Source organism: Haliotis cracherodii, unplaced genomic scaffold (assembly GCF_022045235.1).
Source record: "Haliotis cracherodii isolate W230 unplaced genomic scaffold, xgHalCrac1.p SCAF_5, whole genome shotgun sequence".
Lineage (NCBI taxonomy): Eukaryota > Metazoa > Mollusca > Gastropoda > Lepetellida > Haliotidae > Haliotis > Haliotis cracherodii.
Genome location: NW_027266308.1, coordinates 8,023,957 through 8,051,400, shown reverse-complemented (window position 1 = coordinate 8,051,400; position 27,444 = coordinate 8,023,957). Strand labels below are relative to the sequence as shown.

General features: G+C 41.4%; 1 protein-coding gene across 1 annotated transcript; it reads left to right on the top strand.

Annotated features, from left to right (window-relative positions):
• The first annotated feature begins 1,002 nt into the window (after window positions 1–1,002).
• On the top strand, window positions 1,003–26,826 carry LOC139442765 (DNA replication licensing factor mcm5-like). The gene is made up of 16 exons (XM_071223659.1): window positions 1,003–1,212; window positions 2,334–2,460; window positions 3,772–3,900; window positions 4,983–5,155; window positions 6,635–6,790; window positions 7,382–7,466; window positions 11,205–11,461; window positions 12,549–12,660; window positions 13,614–13,682; window positions 14,418–14,558; window positions 16,382–16,558; window positions 17,919–18,034; window positions 19,983–20,111; window positions 23,775–23,917; window positions 25,200–25,327; window positions 26,706–26,826. Exons 1-16 carry the CDS (start codon window positions 1,058–1,060, stop codon window positions 26,805–26,807), a joined length of 2,199 nt encoding a protein of 732 aa, XP_071079760.1. The 5' UTR covers window positions 1,003–1,057; the 3' UTR covers window positions 26,808–26,826.
• Window positions 26,827–27,444: the final 618 nt, after the last annotated feature.

The following is a 27,444-nucleotide window of genomic DNA, read 5'->3' as shown; positions in this document are numbered from 1 at the left end:
AAGATAGGCGATCGAATACTCTGCGCTTTTATTGCGAAATTATATTTTCCATTCTAACATTATTTATAAGTATATCATACCACTTTCTTAATAATTGGCATTTATTAGTGAAACGTGTTTTTTTTAAAATTATATACAAAATGTAAATGGTGTAAAAAATAGAGTGATCACGTTTTGGTAATGTTACCACACCACATGTGCAATCTCCACCATTCTCTCATTTGTAGGGGCGGTCTGGTAGCCTAGTGGATAAAGCGTTCGCTCGTCACGCCGAAGACCCGGGTTCTTTTCTGGTGTCCCCCGCCGTGATATTGCTGGAATATTGCTAAAAGCGGCGTTAAACCATATTCACTCACACACATTCTCATTTGCAACAGCCTTTTCGTTAATTCTAAATATTGATTGGTGTGTCGCTCAGTGCAGGCATTTGCTAGGATGAAAGATAAGTAAATGGTAGCCATACGGCATCGAGGATTCTAAATTGTGAATCTCCACCTACCTCTTTGGCAAATGATTTCATAAAAACCGTGAATATAGAAAAAGTGAGTTTTTAATTGTATCATCGGTAATCTTTCGGCCATGTAACGTTGGAAATAACTGAAGACAATTTCCAAGGACCCTTAAATGAAAGAATGTCAATGAAAAAATGATAGAATCCAATGCACGACTGCCTAGCCTCGATCCCTATCCAGCACACTAGCAGAATTCAAATATTAGTTAAATACGATTGTATTTGGAGTGGTGTCCCTTTACCTATCGCCCCGCCCCTCATGAATATTCGGCTTTCGTCGTATTCAATCTTCCCCAATCAAAGTAATAGTGTGGATAATAAATAAAGTGCCCATATATTGTATCATATTCTTTTCTAAAACAATGTTAATTACACTAATTAAAATGCACCGCAACATGCAATTATCGTATAAAGGTGTAAATGTTACTTACTCGTCTTTTTCCGGAATCTAATTTTAGCTTTCGCGGGAAAATTCTCGCGCCAAATTCAGCACGTGAACACAACAAAGCGCAGTGACTGATCAACTTGTTGACAGAACTTACAATCATGGCAGGTTTTGATGATGCTGGAATATTTTACAGTGATAACTTCGGTTCAGAAGATCAACCAGATGAAGGCCAAATCAACAGGACGCAAGTGAAGAAACGATTTAAGGACTTTATCAGACAGTTTCATGAGGGCAACTTCTCCTATCGTTACCGGTAAGATGGTATACTGATGAAAAATCTAAACTAACCTGTTGAGAATTGCCAACTTGTGTATATTTGTTGATCGATCTTAGATTTCGTTATCGAAACCATTGATTAAGCATTTATCTGTGAAATGGTATTCAAACTGATTAGGCCTTATGTGATAGTAAAATCCCACGTATGATCGTGTGGAATTTTATGTAGCTGTAATCATTTTGGTTTCATACTCATAGAATATGTCGGCCACGGGATGTTTATACAGAGTTACAGCATCTCTTAATTCAAGCAATAAGATTTTTTATGGCTTTGCTAAACCATACAAAAAAGCTGCGGCTATATATGACATTGGTCTTACTATTTGTGTTAAAATGGAAAAGAAATAACATTAAACATTCAGGGATAATTCTAGGGTCGGTCTTGTACGTTTAGCCCTTCAATTTGAAAAAGGCCCACATTTTCAAATACAACGGGGCATTTTAACATTGTGCTCTATGGGTGTACCTCTGGAATATTTGAAATTTTCACATGAAGGGGCCATGTAAAAAATTCCCTGAACATGAACGCTGAACATTTAGGCCTGCATGAAATTGTGTGCTCAGTCTTCACCATAGAAACTATTCAAGATCACGATACGTGTATTCCACTACTTATTATCCCCTGGCATATAATGCGGGGGGATATAGCGATCAGCCAGTCTGTCCGTCCGTAATCATTTCCTTTTCCGGGGCAGAATTCCAAAACCATTCAGTGTATTTGATCGCAACTTGGCAAATCTATCAGGCACATACTGAAGTGCTGCTTTTTGATAATTTAGGATTTTTCTAATTTTTATTTTTTTAAATTTTTATGGAATAAAGTTGGACAAGACAATTGGGGATTGGGTTCGTTTCCGGGGCAGAATTCGAAAACCATTCAGTAGGTAAACAATGTATGCTTCTTAAAGAACATTCAGCTGTTGACTCATTACATACAGAATTGCACATTTACTAGTGGTTACTTGACAGGCAGCTGCCGGGGGGGGGGGGTGGATATGTCATCTTTCTGATGACTCTTGTTTGTTACTGCCAGAAGCGATAGTGGTTACAACGTTATATATTTGAGGCATTATCATGATTTCCTTGTGTGATTTTCAGAGACCAGCTGAAGAGACATTACAACCTTAAGCATTACTGGCTGGACATTGACTTGGACGATGTTCGTAGTTTTGACGAGACTCTTGGTGATAAACTTCTCAAGCAGCCTTCTGAACATCTTCCTTTGGTAAATATCAAATGTGTTGTCATTGTATTGTGTGTACTTTACATTGCATATAGTGATTCTTGTAACCACAATAGCTGCAGATTAACAATGTGTCCGAATTCCTGGTCTGCCACCTATGGGGAAGTCTCGGTATGCTTATTTCCTGAATTCGAAGTAAATTTAGTGAGTGAGTTGGGATCAACGCTGCTTTAAACAGTATTCCAGTTTTATCGCGGCATGTCAGCTTAATGTGGGAGGAAAGCCCGAAGTGATGCAGGTCTCGGACGTTTACCACTTCGATGAAACCAACGAGCACGGCTATGGTGCTGACAAACCTAGAAACATAATCTGGGCAAGCTGGATTCGAACCCACAATCATAGGTTGCAGGTGTGCACAATGAATTGCAGCGCCTTAGACGACTGGGCCACCCGTGCCCCCATAAGTAAATTGGATCGTAAAGACTGATGCTGTGCACAGCTGATTTGCTATGGCGGGCGTCTGTGGCTCTGGTTTCTCTGATCTTGTGTGCCTATTCAATCCTTCTGTTCAGTGTGTGTTGGGGTAGGTTTATCCTTAGGCCTTTTGTTCTTTTTGTCCATGACATACCCTTTTACTGTCTATAGAGTTAGGTATTCCCTTGGGATCAGACACTCCTTCAATGAAATCGGGAAATTCAATGAATTATTTGCAAGTTTAGAATTCCGTGGGTAAAATGAAAACAACATATGCACCTCAAGATAAGCAATTAGCTGCTGATCATAAATTATGAAATATTTTTGATAGCACCTGGAGTTTGTTTGTTGTTTAACGCCGCACTCAGCAATATTCCAGCTATATGTCAGCGGTCTGTAAATAATCGAGCCTGGACCAGACAATCCAGTGATTGCCATCATGAGCATTGATCTACACAATTGGGATTGATGACATGCATCAACCAAGGTCAGCAAGCCTGACCACCAGATCCTGTTAGTTGCCTCTTACGACAATGTTAGTTGCCTCTTATGGCAAGTATGGGTTGCTGAAGACCTATTCTAACCCTGATCTTCATGGGTCAGCACCTGTGGTAAAGGCGTGGCTAATCAAGTCGCTAGTTTAGATTCAAGGTGTTGTAACCCCTGCAGTGCGCTAATCATGCTAATTGAAATCCGAAACAGTGGTTTGGTTCGTTATATTTTCAATGATGACGACATTGCAGCATTGTGGCGCAGCAGTGTTTTTCCAGTGATAGTCGGATTGACCTTTTATAATCCATGGTTGTATGACAACGTTTTACCACATCAGGTGTTTTTAAGAAAGAGAAGTATTCAGATTTTCCTGATTTTTATTTATAGTTTGAGGATGCTGCCAAGGAGGTCGCCGATGAGGTGACCCGGCCTCGACCTGAAGGAGAAGAGGAGGTTGAGGATATTCAGGTCATGCTGACGTCCTCTGCAAACCCATGCTCAGTGCGAGAACTCAAGGTACAGATAACTGCAGCCTTGCTTCCGGAATTGTTGGAACTGTAGCTAAAATCTACCCAAAGGCCAGGGAGTTCACTGACTTCAAAAGTCCAGTTTCTATCCTTGTCAAACAAGGCCGGAATTTTTACTGAATTACATTTTGGCTAGACTAACGAGTCTATGCATAGTCCAATGTTTTCAAATCTTGTCATATTTTTAATCAATGTGCTCAAGTAATTTGATGCACTTTGCTCCGTAAGACCTGTTTTATTACAGTAAAGATCTTGATAATCCATAAGATCGTCTTGAGTGGGCGCCTCAATTTTGTTTGAACCAGATGCAAGGGATATGAGAGGTGGAATCTGATTCGTCAGTAGGAGGCACACAGAAGGGACTTAACTCATTATTGCCACTGGTGGCGCTACATTCGAGCCACGAAATTCCAGCCTTGTCAGGCAAGGGTGGAAATGGGACTTTTATAGTCAGTTAACTCCCTTGCCTTTGGAGGATGATATTTTGTGAGGAATGAATGACTAAATATACATTTTGATATTCGTGACAAACTCGTACTATTCCGGGACAAGCCGATAGCGACTCGCGCCCCTCTCATGGCCATTTTTGCGACCGGGTTCCGTCTTAGCGCAAACGGGCATACCTAAAATAATTGTCAACGACGCCCTCATGCATATTCATGACCATCCAGATGGTCATGAATATGCATGAGGGCGTCTTTTTTTAGATACGGACTCCTGTGCGTTATGGTTCACATATATTTCCCCATATATTATATTTATTTCAGATGCAATTTAAAACACATCTGGACATGCAGACTTATCCTGTATGATTGAACAAATTTAACTGTGCCTTGGGTATATTTTTAGATGCGAGACATTCGTAAAATCAAAACCTATTTCTGAGGGATTCTTTGACGAAGAACTTGAAATCATACGCGCATTCTGATTGGTTACGGAAAGGGGCGAGTGGTGACGACTGACATTTTGTGTGACAAACTTATGTAAAAAAGAAGTTCTGTTGATAGCTTTTGTTTTGCTTGAATATCTATATGAGAAGTGATGCAACACTGACGACATGTTGTGTTTTAGTCGGAACAAGTGTCCTCGCTGGTGAAGATTCCTGGGATTGTTATTGCTGCCTCGACGATCAGGGCCAAGGCAATTCGTCTGGCGATACAATGTCGTGGCTGCAGCAACATCATGAACAACATCGCAGTTAAACCCGGCCTGGAGGGATATGCTTTGCCGAGAAAGTGCAACACGTAAGTTCAGCCTTTGAACAATGATTAGGTGTTAGTGCTTGCTTCCTCTACATGTAGATCTACCCGTGAAGATTCTGGGGTAGAATAGGTCTTCAGCAAGCCATGCTTGCCGTAAAAGGTAACTATGCTTGTCGTGAAAGGCGACTAACGGGATCAGGTGGTCAGACTCGCTGACTTGGTTGATGCATGTCATCGATCCCAATTGCGTGGATCGGTGCTCATGCTATCAATCACTGGATTGTCTGGTCAAGACACGATTATTTACAGACCGGCGTCATATAGCTGTAATATTGCTGAGTGCGGCGTTAAACAAAAAAAACAACCAAACCAACCAATATGTAGATCTGAGGACATCCCATTACGAAAGAATGAAATGAAACAAGAAGTCACCATTAGCCATGTTAGCCATTCCGAAGCTTTACAGCACAAGTTTCAAACTGGCACTAACAAGTTCATTACTGCTGTGAGTTGCTATACATCTGTATGTATGAATTGTCTCCCTTGGATAGTTGTAGCAAGTGTTATTTGCTGTGTACAAAATTGATGGAGTTATTGATTTTTTTTACCCCCGACCTAAAAGGTATATATAGTTCTATATGCCAAAGAATTCCGTCCGTCCTTCTGAGGACATTTTTTGTGTGCACCCCATTATTTGAAAACTACTGCATAGATTCTTATCAAACATGCTGAAGACTTTTTTACACAGATAGGAGAGGTGCACTGACAAGTTTCATTTTGGTATTTGGATTTTCTGAAAAAATTACACTAATTCATTCACTTTTGTACTTAGAACGTTTTGCTGAAACATTTGTGCAACCAATATCTTAAAGACCTGTATGGATTCTTTTCAAATTTAGTGAACAGTTTACATACAAATAGAAGAGGTGCATTGCAAAGTTTGATTCTGTAATGTGGAATTTCTGAGAAAATGTGAAGTTTTACATGTTTTGAACTTTGAATGTTTGTTTTACCATGCTTACCTCAACATTTGTCCGACCTATAACTTGAACTACTTCATGGATTCTTTTCAAATTTAAAGAACACTATACTAGGCTAAAAAAATAATAGTCTTGGTTCTCAGGCACCAACTGCATGATCTTAAAGTCTGCCGCACATTTTGTTTTTATTTCCATTTTCAAAAAATAAAAATTCTAATACTTAAACACAATGCACAAACAAAAATTGAAAATGATAAAAAAAAAAATGTGCAATTAACTCTATGATGATGTGGGCAGTGCCTGAGAAACAAGACTATTGGTTTTTTTAGCCCTAATAAGAGAGGTGCAGTGCAAAGTTTGATTTTGATGTGTGTATTTTCTGAAAAAAATATTTTATGTTGGACTGAGTAATATGTTCAATTATGTCTTGCTTCTGAGTGTATTGGAAACTCGTGACCCTTTAAATCTTTCTATTGAGGTTCTTGAGTAATTTTGTGGCCAGAGACATAGATGAATTCAGAGACGATGACTTGTGTTTCAGTGACCAGGCTGGGCGGCCGAAGTGTCCGATTGACCCATTCTTCATCATACCAGACAAGTGTCGGTGTGTAGACTTCCAGGTGTTGAAGCTGCAGGAGACGCCAGAAGCTGTACCCAACGGTGAAATGCCCCGTCATCTGCAGCTGTACTGTGACAGGTGAGCAGACATCTTTCAGCAGCTGGATGTGAACGTATTGAGTGAGGGTTTCAGTCAAGAGGGAAGAGGGGTTTTAACATAGACGGGAAGAAATTCATTTTATGATCAAGTGGAAACTTCAAAAGCCAGTTTTGTTTGTTGTTTAACACCGCTTTTGGCAATATTCCAGCAATAATACGGCGGTCTGGAAATAATCGATTCTGGACCAGACTATCCAGGGATTGACATCATTGAGACACGATGACATACATCAACCAAGTCAGCGATCTTGACAACCCGATCCTGTTAGTCGCCTCTTATGACAAGCATAGTCACCTTTTACCATGTTTACAGCAAGCAGGGGTGGCTGAAGACCTATTCTACCCCGATCTTCAAAGGTCTCAAAGACCAGTTATATCTGTTGTGTGGATTCCACAACCATTGTCCTTTTTGGTTGGGATTATAAAATGTTGACTTGTGCCAGTATTCATTATTGGAGTACTAAAAATTATTTTGAATTTAGCATGTTTCAAAGCCAAGTGGTATGTGATTATGTGTGAATTGCGTTCTTGGTGAGTTATTACAGATATGAATTGTTGATTTGTGTTGCAGGTACCTCTGTGATCGTATCGTCCCTGGCAACAGGGTAACAGTGATGGGGGTCTACTCTATCAAGAAAAGTTTTAAACCAGCAAAGGTAAGAAGATATGGCCTCTTAATGAATTTGATGCCAAACTGCTGTTTACACAATGTTAAACCTAATGCCTCTCAGCCATCACTGGTTGTTCTATTAGCACATGCTGACTCGGGTTATGTGTAGTGATCTTACACAGTTGCTGCGTGTTTTGTAAACAAATTCTTGTTGACAAGTGCAAACACCCAGAAAGCTCCAACTTACTTTGTGGTGACCAATTTTGTAATATTATGGCAGTGTCTGAAACTCTGCAGAGTAAACTGAGAGCCTTAGGCTAAAAAACATGCGTCTTGCTTCTCAGGCACTGCCCACATCATCATAAAGTTCATTGCACGTTTTGTTTTTGTTTACATTTTCAAAAAAAAAATTGTGCATTGAGTTTTAGGTTTAGGATTTTTACAATTTTTTAAAAATGGAAATAAAAACAAAATGTGCGACAGACTTTATGATGATGCGGGTGGTGCCTGAGAACAAAGACTGTTATTTTTTAAGGCCTTGGGGCCAGCACATTTAAAAAACTGTGAGCCAAGAGGAAACACTAAAGGCCCAAACATTTTAACTGTAACAGGGAGACCTTGTAATATAAATTACAAAACACAACCTGTCGACCAGAAGCTTTTTTCCCCAGAGACTCCATGTGATAGATGAAGCCTATATTTATCCGAAATTTATCAGCTTTTAAAACATCTTTTCGCTTCATGTCATTTAAAAGGTCTAATCCAATCTCATTAAAATCAGATCTTAGTTCTTGCTATCACTGAACAAAGATCTGAGGACATCCCATTACGGGTCACGTCAGAATGACCTTTCATCCAATCAGAGCGTCGCTTACCAGATCATGAAAGTGACAGTCAAAATGTGTTTTCTAATCATGCAACCACAATATATTTAACACGGGGTATTCCGAACGACAGTTACGGGTTTTACGATTATATCCATATAATTTAGGCCATCTATAAGCCATTCCAGCATGTTCCTCTTATCAGTTTTAAACTTTTTAATCGAGAATATGTCAAAATATGTTTCAAAGCTTAGTCGCCAGTTTGAAACTGATGTAAAGCTCGAGAAAGCTGCCATCTGATAAGCCAATGTTGATTTCTTGTCAGTCATTTCATTGGGGGGTCAATGTTCGCGAAAGATCTTTCTGACGTGACCCTTAATGGGATGTCCTCAGATCTTTGTTTAGCGGTAGTGAAAACTAAGATCTGATTTTAATGAGATTGGGTCTAATCCTTCTGTTTATATATACGAAAGTTACGTTTATCATATTACTTAAATAATGCTTAATAAGTATCTTAAATAAACTGCAGGCTGTATGAGCCTGCTGAAATTTAGAACTATCAGCTCAAGCCCAACAGGCCGAACACTGTATGATGGCCAATGTTATTGATGTTATCAACCAACCTCCTAAATATGCAAGTGTGTTATTCTCTGTTGATGTTATAGTTTCCATCAAAGGTCATTTGTCAAGTGGGGGGCACGGGTGGCCCAGTCGTCTAAGGCGCCGTGATTCGCGGTGCAGAGTTGCGTCCCTTAGGCACGCCAGAAACCTGTGATTGTGGGTTCGAATCCCGAATCGATTATGTTTCTAGGTTTGTCAGCACCATACCCGTGCTTGTGGGTTTCATCGAAGTGGTAAACGTCTGAGACCTGCATCACTTCGGGCTTTCCTCCCACATTAAGCTGACACCCTGTGATATAACTGGAATACTGTTAAAAGCGGCGTTAAACCCAACTCACTCACTCACTCATTTGTCAAGTGTATCTCTGTATCATCAATGTCATACTTCCGGAATGGACCCGTGAAGATCCATAGAAAATGGGGTAGAAAATGTCTTCAGCAACTCAAGCTTGCTGTAAAATGCGACTAACGGGATAGGGTGATCAGGCTCGCTGACTTGATTTATGCATGTCATCATATCCGAATTTCGTTGATCGATGCTCATGATGTCAGTCACTGGATATTCTGGTCCAGACACGATTATTTACAGACCGCCATCAAATAGCTGGAATATTGCTGAGTGTGGCGTTGAACAACAAACCAAGCAACCAACTTCTGGAATGACCATTGTATTACATGAGCCTATGGTGATAATATTGATATTGTCTGGTCCAGACACTTTATTATTTACACACCACAGTCATATAGCTGGAATACTGCTGAGTGCTATGTTGAGCAAGCAGTACATATTTCTGACTACTGGCTTTAAATTTATTATGCCTCAAAGTGAGACTGACCAATCAGAGAGCAGAACTACTAACCCCATATGAGCCGGTATGCCGTCCGTGAAAATTTCAAGTTGATTGTTACTGACCTCACATGGGACAGTATACTGTCAGTAACAGCCATTTTGGATTTTCAAACACCCAACTCACATATTTCTCATGAAAATTCTGGTACAGAAATTCATTGGGCTCTGTTTTGTGTTTTAATAAAATGTTTTAATTTTGATGTGCAAGGATGTTAAATTATTATTTTTAGATCACATTTTTTACTTTTTTTAATAAAGATTATTGTTAAAATTATCAACAAGGTTTGGGTTCTAAGGTTTGAAGAGTAGTCTCCCTTTGACCCTAAACGTCCAAGCTCCTTCCAAGCGCGTGACACCTTCGTTACACTCTCGGTGACACCGCTGCCACCAGTGTGGGCGCGGCCATTACAAGAATCTTGAAATTTGCCCTCTAACCCCAAATGTAGTAACATTGATACTTTTGTTTCTGTCTTTGGGAATGCCATCATATTTCATTTTGATAAGGTTTACGACTGACCATGTTTTCCAGATGAATTTACTTTGTTGTTTTAATAATCAGATTGGTTCGAGATTGCAGACTAACGGAACATCAACTAAATTCTCCATTACATTCTTACAATATCAATAACACGATAGTTTTAATGAAACAGAAATTCAAATTGACAAAGAAAAAAAGTAATTTAGCAGGGATAAGTGTTTTCGGCGTCACGACAGTCGTCACTTGTTTGTAAACATAGCGGTCATTTGGTTGTGAGTTAAACTCCAAGCATGGTTGTGGCCACCTATTCACAGTGGGGAGTTTTGACTGGTGGCAGCGATAGTATAGAGAGCTCTGCGAACGGGCTACCGCTGTGAGGAGCTTGCTTAATGTCAACAGTTGTAAGTGTCAAGCTTTCATTTTGACATGCGATATGAATACCAGAAAATGTTAAATTTTTGGCATAATAAATTCATTATGGCGTCTTTAGTTGCCATATACGTTGTCATATTAGGTTACAGAAATATTGATCCCATTATTTTTCTGCTAACCTAATGACACTGTATTCGGCAACTAAATTACGCCCAGACCAAAAAATTTCTGCTAACCTAATATGACTACATATAGGGCAACTAACACGACTAAAGACGCCAAAACTAATAATATTTGCTCATGCTGGTGATGGGAGGCACAGGTGGCCCAGTCATTTAAGGCGCCGCAATTCGCAATGCACAGTTGCGTCCCTAAGGCATGCCAGAAACCTATGATTGTGGGTTCGAATCCTGGTTCGCCCCGATTAAGTTTCTAGGGTGTCAGCACCATACCCATGTTTGTGGGTTTCAGAAGTGGTAAACGTCTGATACCTGCATCACTTTGGGCTTTCCTCCCACATTAAGCTGACACGCCGAGATATAACTGGTTAAAAGTTAAACCCAACTCACTCATTCATGCTGGTGATGAAAGATAGTTGTATACACTAATGTGCCAACTGCTGATGTTATTTGTCTGCAGGGTGGCGCCAGAGATAAGGTGAATGTTGGAATACGGATGCCATATTTCCGTGTAGTGGGCATCCAGGTGGACACGGACGGAGCGGGTCGGACCGCACTCAACCCACTCACCCCTCAGGAAGAGGAGGAACTCCGCAGGCTCACCAAGACCCCCAACATCTTCGAGACCATCGCCAAGAGCATAGCGCCATCCATCTGGGGCAGTGCAGACATCAAGAAGGCTATTGCGTGTCTACTGTTTGGGGGTTCTAGGAAGAAGTAAGAACTTTGGCGTTGTGCTTCCTGGCCTTGTGTGAAAAAACTGCTTCCACTAACACAGCCAGACCATTATTCCACGAGAAAGTCTGAAAATTTGTATCACATTCGTATCGAGCCCAAATATAATTTTTTATCTGATTCTAAACTAAGTGCTGTGTCGGGTAAATTTGGAAAAATAATTTTTTTTAAATTATCCTTCATTCCTCCTTAATGTATTTACTGCTGTTTTCTGATGTCGTAATGCAGGTTAAGTATACAAATGTAAAAAATATTTAGATGATACTTATTTTTTTAACTGATCCTGCATTAGGAAAACATCATTAAATGCTTTATGGAGCAATGCAGGATAAGTATGCAAATGTAAAAGATATTTAGATTCTATTAAATTTGTTCAAAATTTGTATTTTTAACTTCAATCAGAGGTATATAAATACTGCATTCAATGGGATATTGTAAAATGAAGTGTTCAAGGTTCTTCTAAATTGGTTCTGTTGTCAGTCAAACAAGCCATGACATTAGTTATTCTAGCATAAATTTGGACTAGTGGTTGAATTTCTGCCTCGGAGCAGGTTTATGTGAATAATTTGATCCTATACCAAAGCAAAATGTAGAACCCTTGCTGTGAAGATTTAAGTATTTATATATACCTTGATATACCTACATATATGATTGGAGGGGGTCACGGGTGGCTCAGTCGTCTGAGGCGCCACGATTCACTGTGCAGAGTTGCGTCCCTTGGGCATGCCAGCAACCCGATTATGTTTCTTGATTTGTCAGCACCATACCCATGCGTTTCACCGAAGTGGTAAATGTCTGAGACCTGCATCACGTCGGGCTTTCCTCCAACATTAAGCTCTTAACAGTGCAACTGTAATACTGTTAAAAGCGGCGTTAAACCCAACTCACTCACTCACTCACTATATATATTTATATGATGATTTCTATCTATGTGCAATTTTGTTTGTAAAATTGGAAACACTACTTAAATATGTGTTAGTCAGCGTGTGAAGTCAGTATTCGTGTATCATAAGTAGAAGTGCCGGTGTTGTTTACTGGGTGAGAGTTACAGGAAGCTGTGTGTTGGCAGGCTGCCGGACGGCTTGACCCGGAGAGGGGACATCAACTTGCTGATGCTGGGTGACCCAGGAACTGCCAAAAGTCAGCTGCTCAAGTTTGTAGAGAGAGTGTCGCCCATTTCTGTAAGTGCAGATTCAACATCTTCATTGACGATATATGAAATAGATCACATCATACGTCTCATCAACAATGTTGATGAAGAACAGAAATGTAACAAATGCATTAATTGAGAGACACATCACACATTCACATGCATTTATGATGTCCTATGAAGGTATTTGCATGATAGGAAATCTCACACCAGTAGAGTCAAATATTACATTTTTACAGCTTTCACAGTTACGACTATGACATTAAAAAAGTGGTCCCTGTAGAGTTAAATCCAAACTTAGTCAGTTATTTCAGACAATACAGTGACAAGAATGTCTCGTGTTAATGTTGTTTATTCCATTACATTCCACTTACAGAAATGTCACACAGCATCACTGATCCAAACTGTCTAACTGCCCTTCCCAAAGAAACCCAATGGGGGCACGGGTGGTCCAGTTGTCTAAGGCGCCGCGATTCGCTATGCAGGGTTGCGTCCCTTGGGCACGGCAGTAACCTATGATTGTGGGTTCGAATCCCGGTTTGCTCTGATTATGTTTCTAGGTTTGTCAGCACCATACCCGTGCTCAAGGGTTTCATCGAAGTGGTAAACGTCTGAGACCTGCATCATTTCGGGCTTTCCTCCCACATTTAGCTGACACGCCGTGATATAACTGGAATACTGTTAAAAGCGGTGTTAAACCCAACTCACTCAAGAAACCTACCTCCCTTGTGTCACATATACAATCACACAGAACATTACTTCCCTGTAAACAAGTTCCCTTGGCAATATCAAACGCAAGCTCACACTTGATGCCACCATCTTGAATGGTTTCTCACTCTTACGAAATCCAGTTATATGTTGACAAAGTAACTGTAACATTTGACAACTCTATTGTGTTACTGATGCTGTTGCCAGAAGGCAAGTCTTGTATTATTATTGTAAGTAGTTGAAGGGGCAGTACTATATAGACGGCCATGTTTGCAGGTGTACACATCTGGGAAAGGCAGCAGTGCGGCCGGACTCACAGCCTCGGTTTTGAGAGACCCACAGACTGTGAGTATAAGCTGATGTTCAGACATTTTTTAGTTCCCGAGTCTCTCTTTTCTACACTGGCCATATAACGTGGCTAGATAATGTTATGTCCGTCTATCCACCTTGAATTATGTAATTTCTGTTGCATAACCAGAGCTACAGATAAGTATTTGTGTAAAATTCCTTCCCCCCCCCCCCCCCCCCCCCCAGATATTACTTTCAATTAACTTTCATACAGAAACTCCATGCATTAAATGAAAACCTCAAATGTACAAAAACAGCATGCGTAAATACCTAATGAAGTTTTTTCAGCATGCGTATAATGGAGTTAATTTCCACAACACAATTATGAGCTAATGTACTTTCCGAGCTGAGCCTACTGTTAAAACCGTGACATACATCTAAAACATTATTTATTTTTTTTAAATGTTTACTGATTTTGGGAAAACCCAATAGAGTGATGAAAAGATAAGTGAAAAGATATTGGTTACCCAATGAAAAATGTAAAAACCCAATTAAAATAGAAACCTTCGAGTAAAAACTCAATTGCTCCGACAGTTATCTGGAGCTCTGCAGAAATGATATGGTCAATTTTTGCTAATATCGTACTCACAGTTTTGATATTCAGTTTGACAATCGTATTTAGGAACTGGTGTCCAGATCTTGATAAAGCTCTTCAAACAACTGTGGCAATATCCTTAACTCCTTTTGAGTATTTGAAACTAGCAGCGTCATTGTTATTATCTCTGTTGGTAGAAAAACTTTGTAATGGAGGGAGGAGCGATGGTGTTGGCCGATGGGGGTGTGGTGTGCATCGATGAGTTTGACAAGATGAGGGAGGACGATCGAGTCGCCATCCACGAGGCCATGGAACAACAGACAATCTCCATAGCAAAGGTGAGAAGGCCCAGTGAGGACCACTACTGAAGTGCACGACAGCACAACCGAAATACACAATATCACTAATGATACATGTAACACAGCACTACTGAAGTGGACAACAGCACTAATGATATACACTACAACACTAATGATAAACACTACAGCAGTAATGACAGACACTACAGCACTATTGATATAAACAACAGTACTAATGATATACACAACAGCATTACTGAAATATACAACAGCACTAATGATATACACAACAGCATTACTGAAATAAACAGCACTAATGATATACACAACAGCATTACTGAAATATACAACAGCACTAACGATATACTCAACAGCATTACTGAAATAAACAACAGTACTAATGATATACACAACAGCATTACTGAAATATACAACAGCACTAACGATATACTCAACAGCATTACTGAAATAACCAACAGTACTAATGATATACACAACAGCATTACTGAAATATACAACAGCACCAACGATATACTCAACAGCATTACTGAAATAACCAACAGTACTAATGATATACACAACAGCACTAACGATCTACACAACAGCACTAATGATATACACAACACAGCACTACTGAAACACATGACAGCACTAATGACCTGTACATGACAGCACTAATGACCTGTACATGACGGCACTAATGATATATACACAACAGCGTTGATGGTAATATCTTGTTCTTCCGTCAGTTGCATGATGAGTTAAATTGATGGTGATGCTGTATCAAACTATGTCTGCATCCCGTCCTGCAGTAGGTACGATGTTGTTCATTTCACCTTGGTGAGGCTTGTGGACATTCCCACTTTGAAAGTAAATCTTGTCTCCCACACTGACATGTTTACCCCAGGGATGTGTTGCAATAACCTTCTTGACTTGTCAGTAAACTATCTGTCTGCTCTACAGCGTTCTAAATTGGCACCAGTCCTGTAGTCCTTGCCAAATTGCCCAATAGAGAAGGTATCTTAAGGACTAGCAAAAGAATTGCCATTTTTATGGGTTTTACTGTACGCTATCATTATAGGGACTAGTGGACTAAAACTGTTAAGTTTCTACCGCTGCTTTACCAGAACTTTCTAAGGTACAAGACCTGGGAATATCCAGGTTGGAATTGATCTTCAGCAACCCATGCTTGTAACAAGCCACTAATGGGATTGGGTGATCAGATTTGCTGACCTGGTTGATGCATGTCATCTGATCCCAACTGTGTAGATCAATGCTCATGATGTCAGTCACTGGATTGTCTGGTCCAGACTTGATTATTTTCAGATCGCCGTTGTATAGCTGGAATATTGCTGAGTGTGGCGTTGAACAACAAAACAAACAAACAAAATGATTTTCTGATGAGCAGCAGACATTTAGTGGTCTGACAGTCTGAACATACTGGGTGAGATGTGTAGGCAAAGTCCTATGGTAGCGACTGCCTCCGTGGTCTTTTGGTAGAGCATCCGGAGAGCGGAAGGTCCAGGGTTCGATCCCGGGCCGCGTCATACAAAAGATTGTACTTGTTGTTACCCTGTCTGGTGCTCGGCATTAAGGGGCTAAAACAAGGACTGGTCGGCTCGGAGTCAGTATACTGTGTCTGAGTGGGGTATTCATGTTAAACTGTGGCATGGTATCTCAGTGAGCTAGCACTATAAATCAGCATCAGTCCGGACTAGTACAAGCAGCCACACGTACATGCACGTCGCTAAATAAGTGCAATAATCTTGGACGCGACGTTAAACCCAATTTCACCTCACCACACCTATGGTAGCTCGACATTTTCTCGAAAGCATCCTCTTCATGTCCTGATCTGTCTACAGGCTGGGATCACAACAACCCTCAACTCCCGATGTTCCGTGTTGGCTGCTGCTAACAGCGTGTTCGGACGGTGGGATGACACTAAGGGCGCTGACAACATCGACTTCATGCCTACCATCTTGTCCAGGTTCGATATGATCTTCGTCGTGAAAGACGAGCACGACGAGAGAAGGGATATGGTGAGTTTATGGCATCTCACCTGGAACTCACCTTCAGGTTTGGTGTTGATGGGACAGGGAGTGGACAGGGCTTGAATAGGCTTCGAAGTTTAGGTTGCTTTTATTAATAAGTTGTACTTGTGCATGTCTAATATAGCAAAGTCAAGTCCTGTTAAAGGAACGTTGTTTATTGTTTGTTTGGCCCCGGTATACAGAATCCTTTTAGGACCCTTTGTTTTTGTATTTTTGTTGTTGAAATTTCAACATACTTTTGAAATTTCAAGTTAGTATCTTGAAATTTTAACTTGCTTGTCTTGAAATTGCAACTTATGTATCTTAAAATTTCAACATAGTATCTATTAAATACAAGTTAGTTGAAATTTCAAACTAAAATCTTAAAGTTTCATGAAACTTTTTATCTTGAAATTTCAACATAACATCTTGAAATTTCAAGTTAGGATCCTAATATTTCAAGGAAAAAAGAAATGGCCCCAAAAGGCTTCTGTACCGACAGCACTTCAATAGTACTGTTATGTAATGATGAGAGTGTGGTGTTGTAACTGATTGCTTGTTGGGACATCTGAGCAGAATATGTTCCCAGCACCTGTAGGAAGATACAAGTAATGATTTGGTTATTTGCAATGGGACCAATAATTGTGTGTCAAGAATGGATCATTGTGCACTTTATATACTCCAATGGTCTGTCCGAGACTTCTCAGCAGGAATATTGTCGAACAACATTTCTCTAGGTTGTATTGTTTGTATGACAGTGTTCCCGTTTATCGGTAAATACCAGTTTATAACCGGTAAAATTAGGTTTGGACTGGTACTTCATGTGACTGCCAGTCCCTCTGGACTGGCAAATAAAGTACCTTATAAATCTTTGTTGTTGAACAAAACATCAGCGATGTTCATATAAGTATATTTTTCCAATGAAGTCAGCTTGTCTGTTACCTTCAGGGTTTCCCCCTTGTCTATTTTTTGTGCAAGGAAATAACATTTTGCTTTGGTTCGAGGTTAAAGATATATTTGAAGCGACTTAGTCTTGAAAAATAAAAAAAAAAAGAGAAAATTGTGACTGAATTTTGTGTGAATGACGTGTATCTAACTAAGTTACTAAGAGATGATGTCATGTTGAATGAATTAAAACTAGGTAATTCTTTTACGTTTATTTAATTGTTGAAAGTTGGGGACTGACAAAAATTAGGAAGGGATTTTTTAATTTTTAGTGTTGCCAGTCCACTAGGACTGGCAGATTTAAAAGCCAGCGGGACCACTGCTATGAATTTCCATGCATCTTGAATGTCAAGCTATGTTGACAGCCAGTTCAGCTAGGTTGTCTCGTACTGTGATGATGAGAGCGGCTGTATTTATCCTTCAGACACTGGCCAAGCATGTGATGAACGTGCATCTGAACTCGCTTCAGTCCGCGGAAGAACTGAATGATGGAGAGATTGATCTCAACACCCTGAAGAAGTTGATATCATTTGTTAGAACGTAAGTTGCCGATTAAAAACATGACATTTAAACTGAAGTAGCCCAGGAACATTGTGTGGCTTGTAAGGCGACACTTTTTTTATTTCTTGGTTTACGGATTTCAAAAGTGAGGCAGGCCAATTTAAAAAAAAAAAAAAGCCTCACATTTTTTTTACCTGAATTTTGTACTAAAAAGTTAGGTAGGTATGAAAAAAAATATCCTGGCGTAATAAAAGTAAAATAACTCAATTTTTCAAGAACATTATATTATACCCCTGGCACTCAGCTTGTGTAAGGATGGCAACATAACAATATTCATGTCATGGGTGGAAATGCAGGAAAGACGCTGCTATTTTGGCAGCAAATGCATGGGCAACGTTTAACTCTTTCAACACCAGCCAACCAGAAGATTACTGCTGTGACACCAAGTTCCCAGAGACTGTTGTGTGATAGATGAAACCAACATTTATCAAGGAATTATCTGCTGAAATTAACATCTTTGCTACTACATGTTTTGCCATACACTATTTGAAAGGTCTAATTAATCCTATTGTTTATAAATACGAAAGTTACGTGTATTTCATTATTTCAATAATTCATGAACAACTAAATAAAGTTTGTTTTAAGTAAATAATAATGTAAGCTAAAACATACATAACGTCAGAATTAAACGCAAATCTAATGATTTTTTCGGCAAATATAAGTATTCATAAAATCCAATATTTCTTTTCAATTTTCATTTTTTTACGTTGGTGGAACATTATTTTAGAAAGAATTACAAATAATATCTGTCATCCCCCATTTCCCGATGATAGTGGCTGTTCGCTCACTAACATGAGCAAATACCTGGGTTTTCAAAGCTTCGTATGAATAACACATACGTCCTGCCATGTCAGTATACATTAAAAAAACTTATATTGTTTCACCGACAAAATCTGCTACAAGGTTTGTGATTGGTCAAATTTAAGCGCGTGACCTAAGGCAGCTAATCAAATTACAGCAACGATAATTTTCAGACTTTGGCGAAAGGTTTGGGTTAAATCATGTTATTCTGAACGTTTCAGCATGAAATCGCGATCTATATTAAAAATATAGAACTTTATGGATGCATAGAGTTAGGTTACGAGCTGTGATAAAGATTTCTTATGCATATATTTTGGGATTAAGACATTGTGTCCGAGCTGAGAAATCGAGGCAACGAAAGCCGAGATGTCATTTGACTTACGATATGCAATCGCATGAAAAGTTGGAAATAATAACTAAGATGTCAGTTTGGCAACTTTTATAGATATATTTTTGATGAATTTATTACTTTGTAAATAAAGACGTTTCAGCGCGTGAAACGTGTTTATTTTGATATTTGACATGTTCGATGAGGACCCGTTGTCGAAGTGTGTCCGAGAATTTTATTTTCAAAAACATTGCAGGAAATAGTGTCAAGTGAATACATGTTTAATCTATAGATAAAAAAAATGATAAAATCAAATGGAAACGTATTTCAGACATTGTGAAATGTGATAAAGGTTTAATAAATGAATGATATGACAAGTAGGTTAATATAATTATAAACTATTTTGACGTGGCTTGGACGGTCTACCGTGCGGTGTGACTTGTGGCTTTGAACTGCCAACAGTGTTGAAATAGTTTAACTGGTCACCACTGCGCTTTGTGTTGACAAGCTTTGATGGTATTAGAGAAGGATCCCAGCAAGAAATATCAGAGTGACTTCCCTTTGCTTTACGCTCGACGAGGAAAAGAAATCTTTTTTGTTTGAACTTTTTGTCGAAAAGATCGGCGGTAATAAAAAAAGGGTAATTTTCATTTTACTTTTTTTTAACATTTGGACTTAGAAAGAGCAACGCATCCGTAAACCAAGAAATAAAAAAAAATGTCGCCTAAAGATCAATTTAATGACAAGTTTTGTTGTTATATCGTGTGATAATTTGAATATTGATTTCTTTCCTTACAGCAAATGTGGACCCCGTCTTTCTCCGGAAGCTGCCGAGAAACTGAAGAACCGCTATGTTCTGATGAGGAATGGCGCCCAAGAGTATGAGAGGGAGACTGGAAAGAAAGTCAGCATCCCCATCACTGTCAGGTAGGCATCACATCTCCATCACTGTCAGGTAGGCATCGCATCCCCATCACTGTCAGGTAGGCATCGCATCCCCATCACTGTCAGGGAGGCATCACATCTCCATCACTGTCAGGTAGGCATCCCCATCACTGTCAGGTAGGCATCGCATCCCCATCACTGTCAGGTAGGCATCGCATCCCCATCACTGTCAGGTAGGCATCGCATCCCAATCACTGTCAGGTAGGCATCGCATCCCCATCACTGTCAGGTAGGCATCGCATCCCCATCACTGTCAGGTAGGCATCGCATCCCCATCACTGTCAGGTAGGCATCGCATCCCCATCACTGTCAGGTAGGCATCGCATCCCCATCACTGTCCATTAGCATCCCCATCACTGTCAGGTAGGCATCGCATCCCTATCACTGTCAGGTAGGCATCGCATCCCCATCACTGTCAGGTAGGCATCGCATCCCCATCACTGTCCATTAGCATCCCCATCACTGTCAGGTAGGCATCGCATCCCCATCACTGTCAGGTAGGCATCCCATCACTGTCAGGTAGGCATCGCATCCCCATCACTGTCAGGTAGGCATCGCATCCCCATCACTGTCCATTAGCATCCCCATCACTGTCAGGTAGGCATCGCATCCCCATCACTGTCAGGTAGGCATCGCATCTCCATCACTGTCCATTAGCATCCCCATCACTGTCAGGTAGGCATCACATCTCCATCACTGTCAGGTAGGCATCGCATCCCCATCACTGTCAGGTAGGCATCGCATCCCCATCACTGTCAGGTAGGCATCGCATCCCCATCACTGTCAGGTAGGCATCGCATCCCTATCACTGTCCATTAGCATCCCCATCACTGTCAGGTAGGCATCGCATCCCCATCACTGTCAGGTAGGCATCGCATCCCTATCACTGTCAGGTAGGCATCGCATCTCCATCACTGTCGGGTAGGCATGGCATCCCCATCACTGTCAGGTAGGCATCGCATCCCCATCACTGTCCATTAGCATCCCCATCACTGTCAGGTAGGCATCCCCATCACTGTCAGGTAGGCATCACATCCCCATCACTGTCAGGTAGGCATCGCATCCCCATCACTGTCAGGTAGGCATCGCATCCCCATCACTGTCAGGTAGGCATCGCATCCCCATCACTGTCAGGTAGGCATCCCCATCACTGTCAGGTAGGCATCGCATCTCCATCACTGTCAGGTAGGCATCGCATCCCCATCACTGTCCATTAGCATCCCCATCACTGTCAGGTAGGCATCGCATCTCCATCACTGTCGGGTAGGCATCGCATCCCCATCACTGTCAGGTAGGCATCGCATCCCCATCACTGTCCATTAGCATCCCCATCACTGTCAGCTAGGCATCACATCTCCATCACTGTCAGGTAGGCATCGCATCCCCATCACTGTCCATTAGCATCCCCATCACTGTCAGGTAGGCATCGCATCCCCATCACTGTCCATTAGCATCCCCATCACTGTCCATTAGCATCCCCATCACTGTCAGGTAGGCATCACATCACTGTCAGGTAGGCATCGCATCCCCATCACTGTCCATTAGCATCCCCATCACTGTCAGGTAGTCATCGCATCCCCATCACTGTCCATTAGCATCCCCATCACTGTCAGGTAGGCATCGCATCTCCATCACTGTCTGGTAGGCATCGCATCCCCATCACTGTCAGGTAGGCATCGCATCCCCATCACTGTCCATTAGCATCCCCATCACTGTCAGGTAGGCATCACATCTCCATCACTGTCAGGTAGGCATCGCATCCCCATCACTGTCAGGTAGGCATCGCATCCCCATCACTGTCAGGTAGGCATCGCATCCCCATCACTGTCAGGTAGGCATAGCATCTCCATCACTGTCGGGTAGGCATGGCATCCCCATCACTGTCAGGTAGGCATCGCATCCCCATCACTGTCCATTAGCATCCCCATCACTGTCAGGTAGGCATCCCCATCACTGTCAGGTAGGCATCACATCCCCATCACTGTCAGGTAGGCATCGCATCCCCATCACTGTCAGGTAGGCATCGCATCCCCATCACTGTCAGGTAGGCATCCCCATCACTGTCAGGTAGGCATCGCATCCCCATCACTGTCAATTAGCATCCCCATCACTGTCAGGTAGGCATCCCCATCACTGTCAGGTAGGCATCGCATCTCCATCACTGTCAGGTAGGCATCGCATCCCCATCACTGTCAGGTAGACATTGCATCCCCATCACTGTCAGGTAGGCATCTCCATGACTGTCAGGTGGGCATCGCATCCCCATCACTGTCCATTAGCATCCCCATCACTGTCAGGTAGGCATCGCATCCCCATCACTGTCAGGTAGGCATCGCATCCCCATCACTGTCAGGTAGGCATCGCATCCCCATCACTGTCCATTAGCATCCCCATCACTGTCAGGTGGGCATCGCATCCCCATCACTGTCAGGTAGGCATCGCATCCCCATCACTGTCAGGTAGGCATCACATCTCCATCACTGTCAGGTAGGCATCGCATCCCCATCACTGTCCATTAGCATCCCCATCACTGTCAGGTAGGCATCACATCTCCATCACTGTCAGGTAGGCATCACATCTCCATCACTGTCAGTTAGGCATCACATCCCCATCACTGTCAGGTAGGCATCGCATTCCCATCACTGTCAGGTAGGCATCGCATCACTGTCAGGTAGGCATCACATCTCCATCACTGTCAGGTAGGCATCCCCATCACTGTCAGGTAGGCATCGCATCCCCATCACTGTCAGGTAGGCATCGCATCCCCATCACTGTCAATTAGCATCTCCATCACTGTCAGGTAGGCATCCCCATCACTGTCAGGTAGGCATCCCCATCACTGTCAGGTAGGCATCCCCATCACTGTCAGGTAGGCATCGCATCCCCATCACTCTCAGGTAGGCATCGCATCCCCATCACTGTCAGGTAGGCATCACATCCCCATCACTGTCAGGTAGGCATCGCATCCCCATCACTGTCAGGTAGGCATCGCATCCCCATCACTGTCAGGTAGGCATCACATCCCCATCACTGTCAGGTAGGCATCGCATCCCCATCACTGTCAGGTAGGCATCGCATCCCCATCACTGTCAGGTAGGCATCACATCCCCATCACTGTCAGGTAGGCATCACATCCCCATCACTGTCAGGTAGGCATCGCATCCCCATCACTGTCAGGTAGGCATCGCATCCCCATCACTGTCAGGTAGGCATCACATCCCCATCACTGTCAGGTAGGCATTGCATCCCCATCACTGTCAGGTAGGCATCACATCCCCATCACTGTCAGGTAGGCATCGCATCCCCATCACTGTCAGGTAGGCATCGCATCCACATCACTGTCAATTAGCATCTCCATGATTGTCAGGTGGCATCCGGGGGGGTCGGGTACCCTAGTGGTTAGAGCGTTTGCTCGCCACGCCAAAGACCCGGCTTCGATTCCCGACATAGGTACAATATGTGAAGCCCATTTCTAGCATCCCCCGCTGTGACATTGATGGAATATTGCTAAAAGCGGCGTAAAACCTCACTCACTCACTCACTCGGGTGGCACCCCCATCACTCTTTCTTACCACTTTAATCTGACTATGATTACAACTGAAATTCTAATGTGTCAATAATCTTAACACAAATTTGTGATCTCAGGCAGCTTGAGGCCATCATCAGAATCTCAGAGAGCCTGGCCAAGATGAGGATGGAAGCTTTCGCAACTGAGACAGATGTGGATGAGGCTCTGCGGCTGTTCCAGGTGTCCACTCTGGACGCCGCCAACTCCGGCAACCTCGCAGGTAGGCAGAGTCCATGAAATCTTAAAGATATCGTCACCAAGCAGCAGACTTTTCCAGTAGTTAGAGTGGAAAAAGTGAAGAGTGAAGTTTAAATTATCAGGAACCCAGGGGAATGGATTGTATTTAAGAAATAAACATGTGGAAGTTTATTGTACAATAAAACAATGGAGGGAGAATCACCCATGATAGGTGCAACCTCGAGTGTTATATTCTCCCTGCAGTGTTAGAATAGTAAAGGACTACAAGTCGTTTATTTCTGATGAGATATCATCATTATGTATTGCCCCTTTAAGGATGATGTAAAAATGTAAAAGCCTTAAAGATATCTCATTAAAATCAGATCTAAGTTCCTGCTGCCGCTAAACAAAGATCTGAGGACATCCCATTAGGCATTATAGGGGTCACGTTAGAACGACAGTCAGAATGTGATTTCTGATCATGCAACCTTGAAATCTTTAACATGGGGTATTCCGAACTATAGTTACGGGCTTAATGACTGAATCCATACAATATAGACAATCTATTAGCAATGATTAGCCATTCCAGAATGTTCATTTGTTTGGGTTTCAAATTTTTAATCGAGAATTTGTTAAAGTATGTTTTGAAGCGTAGTCGCCAATTTGAAATTAGGGCTGTAAAGCATGAGAAAGCTGCCTTCTGATTGGCTAATGTGGACTTCTTGTCAGTCATTCCATTGGTCGGTCAAAGTTCGCACAAGGTCAGTCTGTCTGTCGTGACCCGTAATGGGGTGTCCTCAGATCTTCGTTTAGCGGTCGTGAGAACTAAGATCTGATTTTAATGAGATTGTAAAAATATTTGCCCGTATTTTGATAATGATGACTCCCTAAATAGAATCTGACCTCGGAAATGTCGGACAAGTCCACTGGGTTGGTTAGGTTTGGTATTTCTTGCATATTCTGGCAATCCTCACATTGATTACCTTACCTTTTCTCTAAATCCCGATTGTCATATCTCCCCACTTTATGATGCGATCGTTGACCACTGCGTCTATCTGCAAAGCACAGCTACATCTATGGGAACAACTTACCAGACACTTCCCTCTCACAAATAATGTCGTTCAATATATGAAGTCATTAAAGTAGCGAGCACATAATGGATTCTCCAGAAATGACATCATGATAGAACAATGTTTTATCGTGAAATAATCCACGCTTTGTTTTTAATTTTTCTTTGCGATTTATCACATAGCTATCTTATGTTACTTGTGTTGGTGATGTGGTTGGTGTTGCCATAGTGACACATGTGTTGGTGATGTTGCCAGGAGCTGAAGGCTTCACCACAGAGGAGGACCAGGAGCTGCTGAGCCGGATTGAGAAGCAGATGAAGAGACGCTTCATCATCGGATCCCAGGTGTCGGAACACGCAATCATTCAAGACTTCACCAGACAGGTAGGTTGCACCTAGTTATAACGCTGTAGTCAGCCACAGGTTTTTTTAATAAAACCACAACATATGTCAGTAAAACTGAGCTGAAAGCCATTTTTCAGTCCCAGCAAGCTTGAATGAAGTTTCACTCAAGCTGGAAGAGAGTCGTCTCCCTTTCACTGTGAAACTCTGTTGTACAAGCTTACAGTTTGCTTGGCAATAATACCGTAACAGCAAAAGTACAACAAGTGAAGGAAGTTTCCAGTTACTGACCCATTTCTTCAAAACTTTTCAAAATAACCCCCAAAAATAGTCTTCTTCAGAGGTGTTGAAATCCATGGTTCACTGGTTGTCTAATTGTCGCCGAGTTCAGGCACAGCTCATCAAATCTTGTGTTGGTTCTTGAGCTGATAAAGTGTTGGATATCTTAAACTGTAGAGCCTCATTATTTGAATTTTTATCAAAATGCTTAGTTACAGTTTCTGATTCATAACTTTAACAGCCCTTTCATGGATTCTGAACTAAAGAAACAAAACAAATGCGTTCCGAGACTGTACACTCTAATTATGTAAATGCCATGGTGCTTGAAACGAAAGTGCGTGTGCGTTATGATACCTCCATGTCAGAATGATGAGATCTGATTGGTCCACCTGATCTTGATGAAATATTGTGTATCCAACCTTGGTGGGGAATCTATTTTTCAGTGGAGGAATAAATCCCTTATACCCCGCCATGAGCAAGACAGGCTGCATGTGGATTTCTTAGAGGCAGAATAAATCCTTTATACCCTGCTTCAAAGCAAAAAGATGTTCGCTTTTTCCAAGTCAATGAAAGTCATGTGACATAGTACATGCTTACCTCAGCTCGATTGAACAGCTTTTTTCTATCAATTTTGACTTTATGTTCATTCTCTTACAATTAAAACATGTCGGTAAGATAAATTCATTGGAGCAGTATCAGGGGTGTCCTCCTTAGGTTTTATACCATGAGCGGGATTAGCCAAGATATTATTCCAGGCTGTATCAGCTGATTGACTGATTAGGAACTTCAGGTGATGGAGGATTTATCAGATCTTGACAGCGATCAAATTTGAGTAAAAGTGTGTTTACAATTTTGAGGCCAACTTGGCAAAAACCTGTGATTGGCAGTTTTTGTTATTGTAAACCAGATTTCACTTGTCTCTATTATGCTCAGTTAATTGGGATGTATTCTGTGTAAATATTTTATAGTTTTTAATACATGTTAATAGGGAAAATTTTATTTATGTAAAAACCTACTAGTCGACAGGATTATTATTTAAGCCTGAATGGTTTTATTGAAACTGATAGCTAGACCATGGAAGGGCTGTCAAATAAGGTGTTATATGCTGTACATCGGGTCTGACAGTGTTTCCTTCTTTCAGAAATACCCGGAGAGAGCAATACAGAAAGTTGTGTATCTGATGTTGAGGCGTGGAGAGATTCAGCATCGCATGCAGCGCAAGATGTTGTACCGAGTCAAGTAGTGCCGTCTTGAGGGGGTACTTCAATAGGATGAGAACTTGTTTCCATGGGGATGTAGTCGTTCAAGGGATTTTACTAAGTGCTCAGGGGCATATTCAGCCTGCAGCAAATGTCAGTAAATGTTCCGAATTTGGAATGACAAATTCCCTGATGGCTTTGTAACTTTTGACAAATTTGAGCAAAATAACAAATCCCTGCTCTTGTACCTGCTGTGATGGGGAGACGATTAGAGATTCTTCATTGTAAAGTACAGATGTAAATGAGATGTAGATATTGTACGAGGGAAGTTTCACTCCATCGGTACTTGTACAGAATATGTTGTCTGCTGTTGGTGCCTATTGTGTTTAGCTGTTCAGCCATTAAGTGATGATTGAGAATTGGCTGCATTCAACATGTCCAATAGAATGCTTTGTATTGTAAATACGTATTAAATTTTGTTTCTTGTAATGAAAGTTGTTTTTGATGATAATGAAATCTGGACCAGACAATCCATTATCGGGTATGATGACATCACTCGGCAAATCCATTGATTGTCATTACCCAGAATCCCCTTGTCTGCAGCCTGAGAGTGAGTGAGTGATTGTGGTTTTAAGCCGCTTTTACCAATATTTCAGCAATATCATGGCGGGGGACACCAGA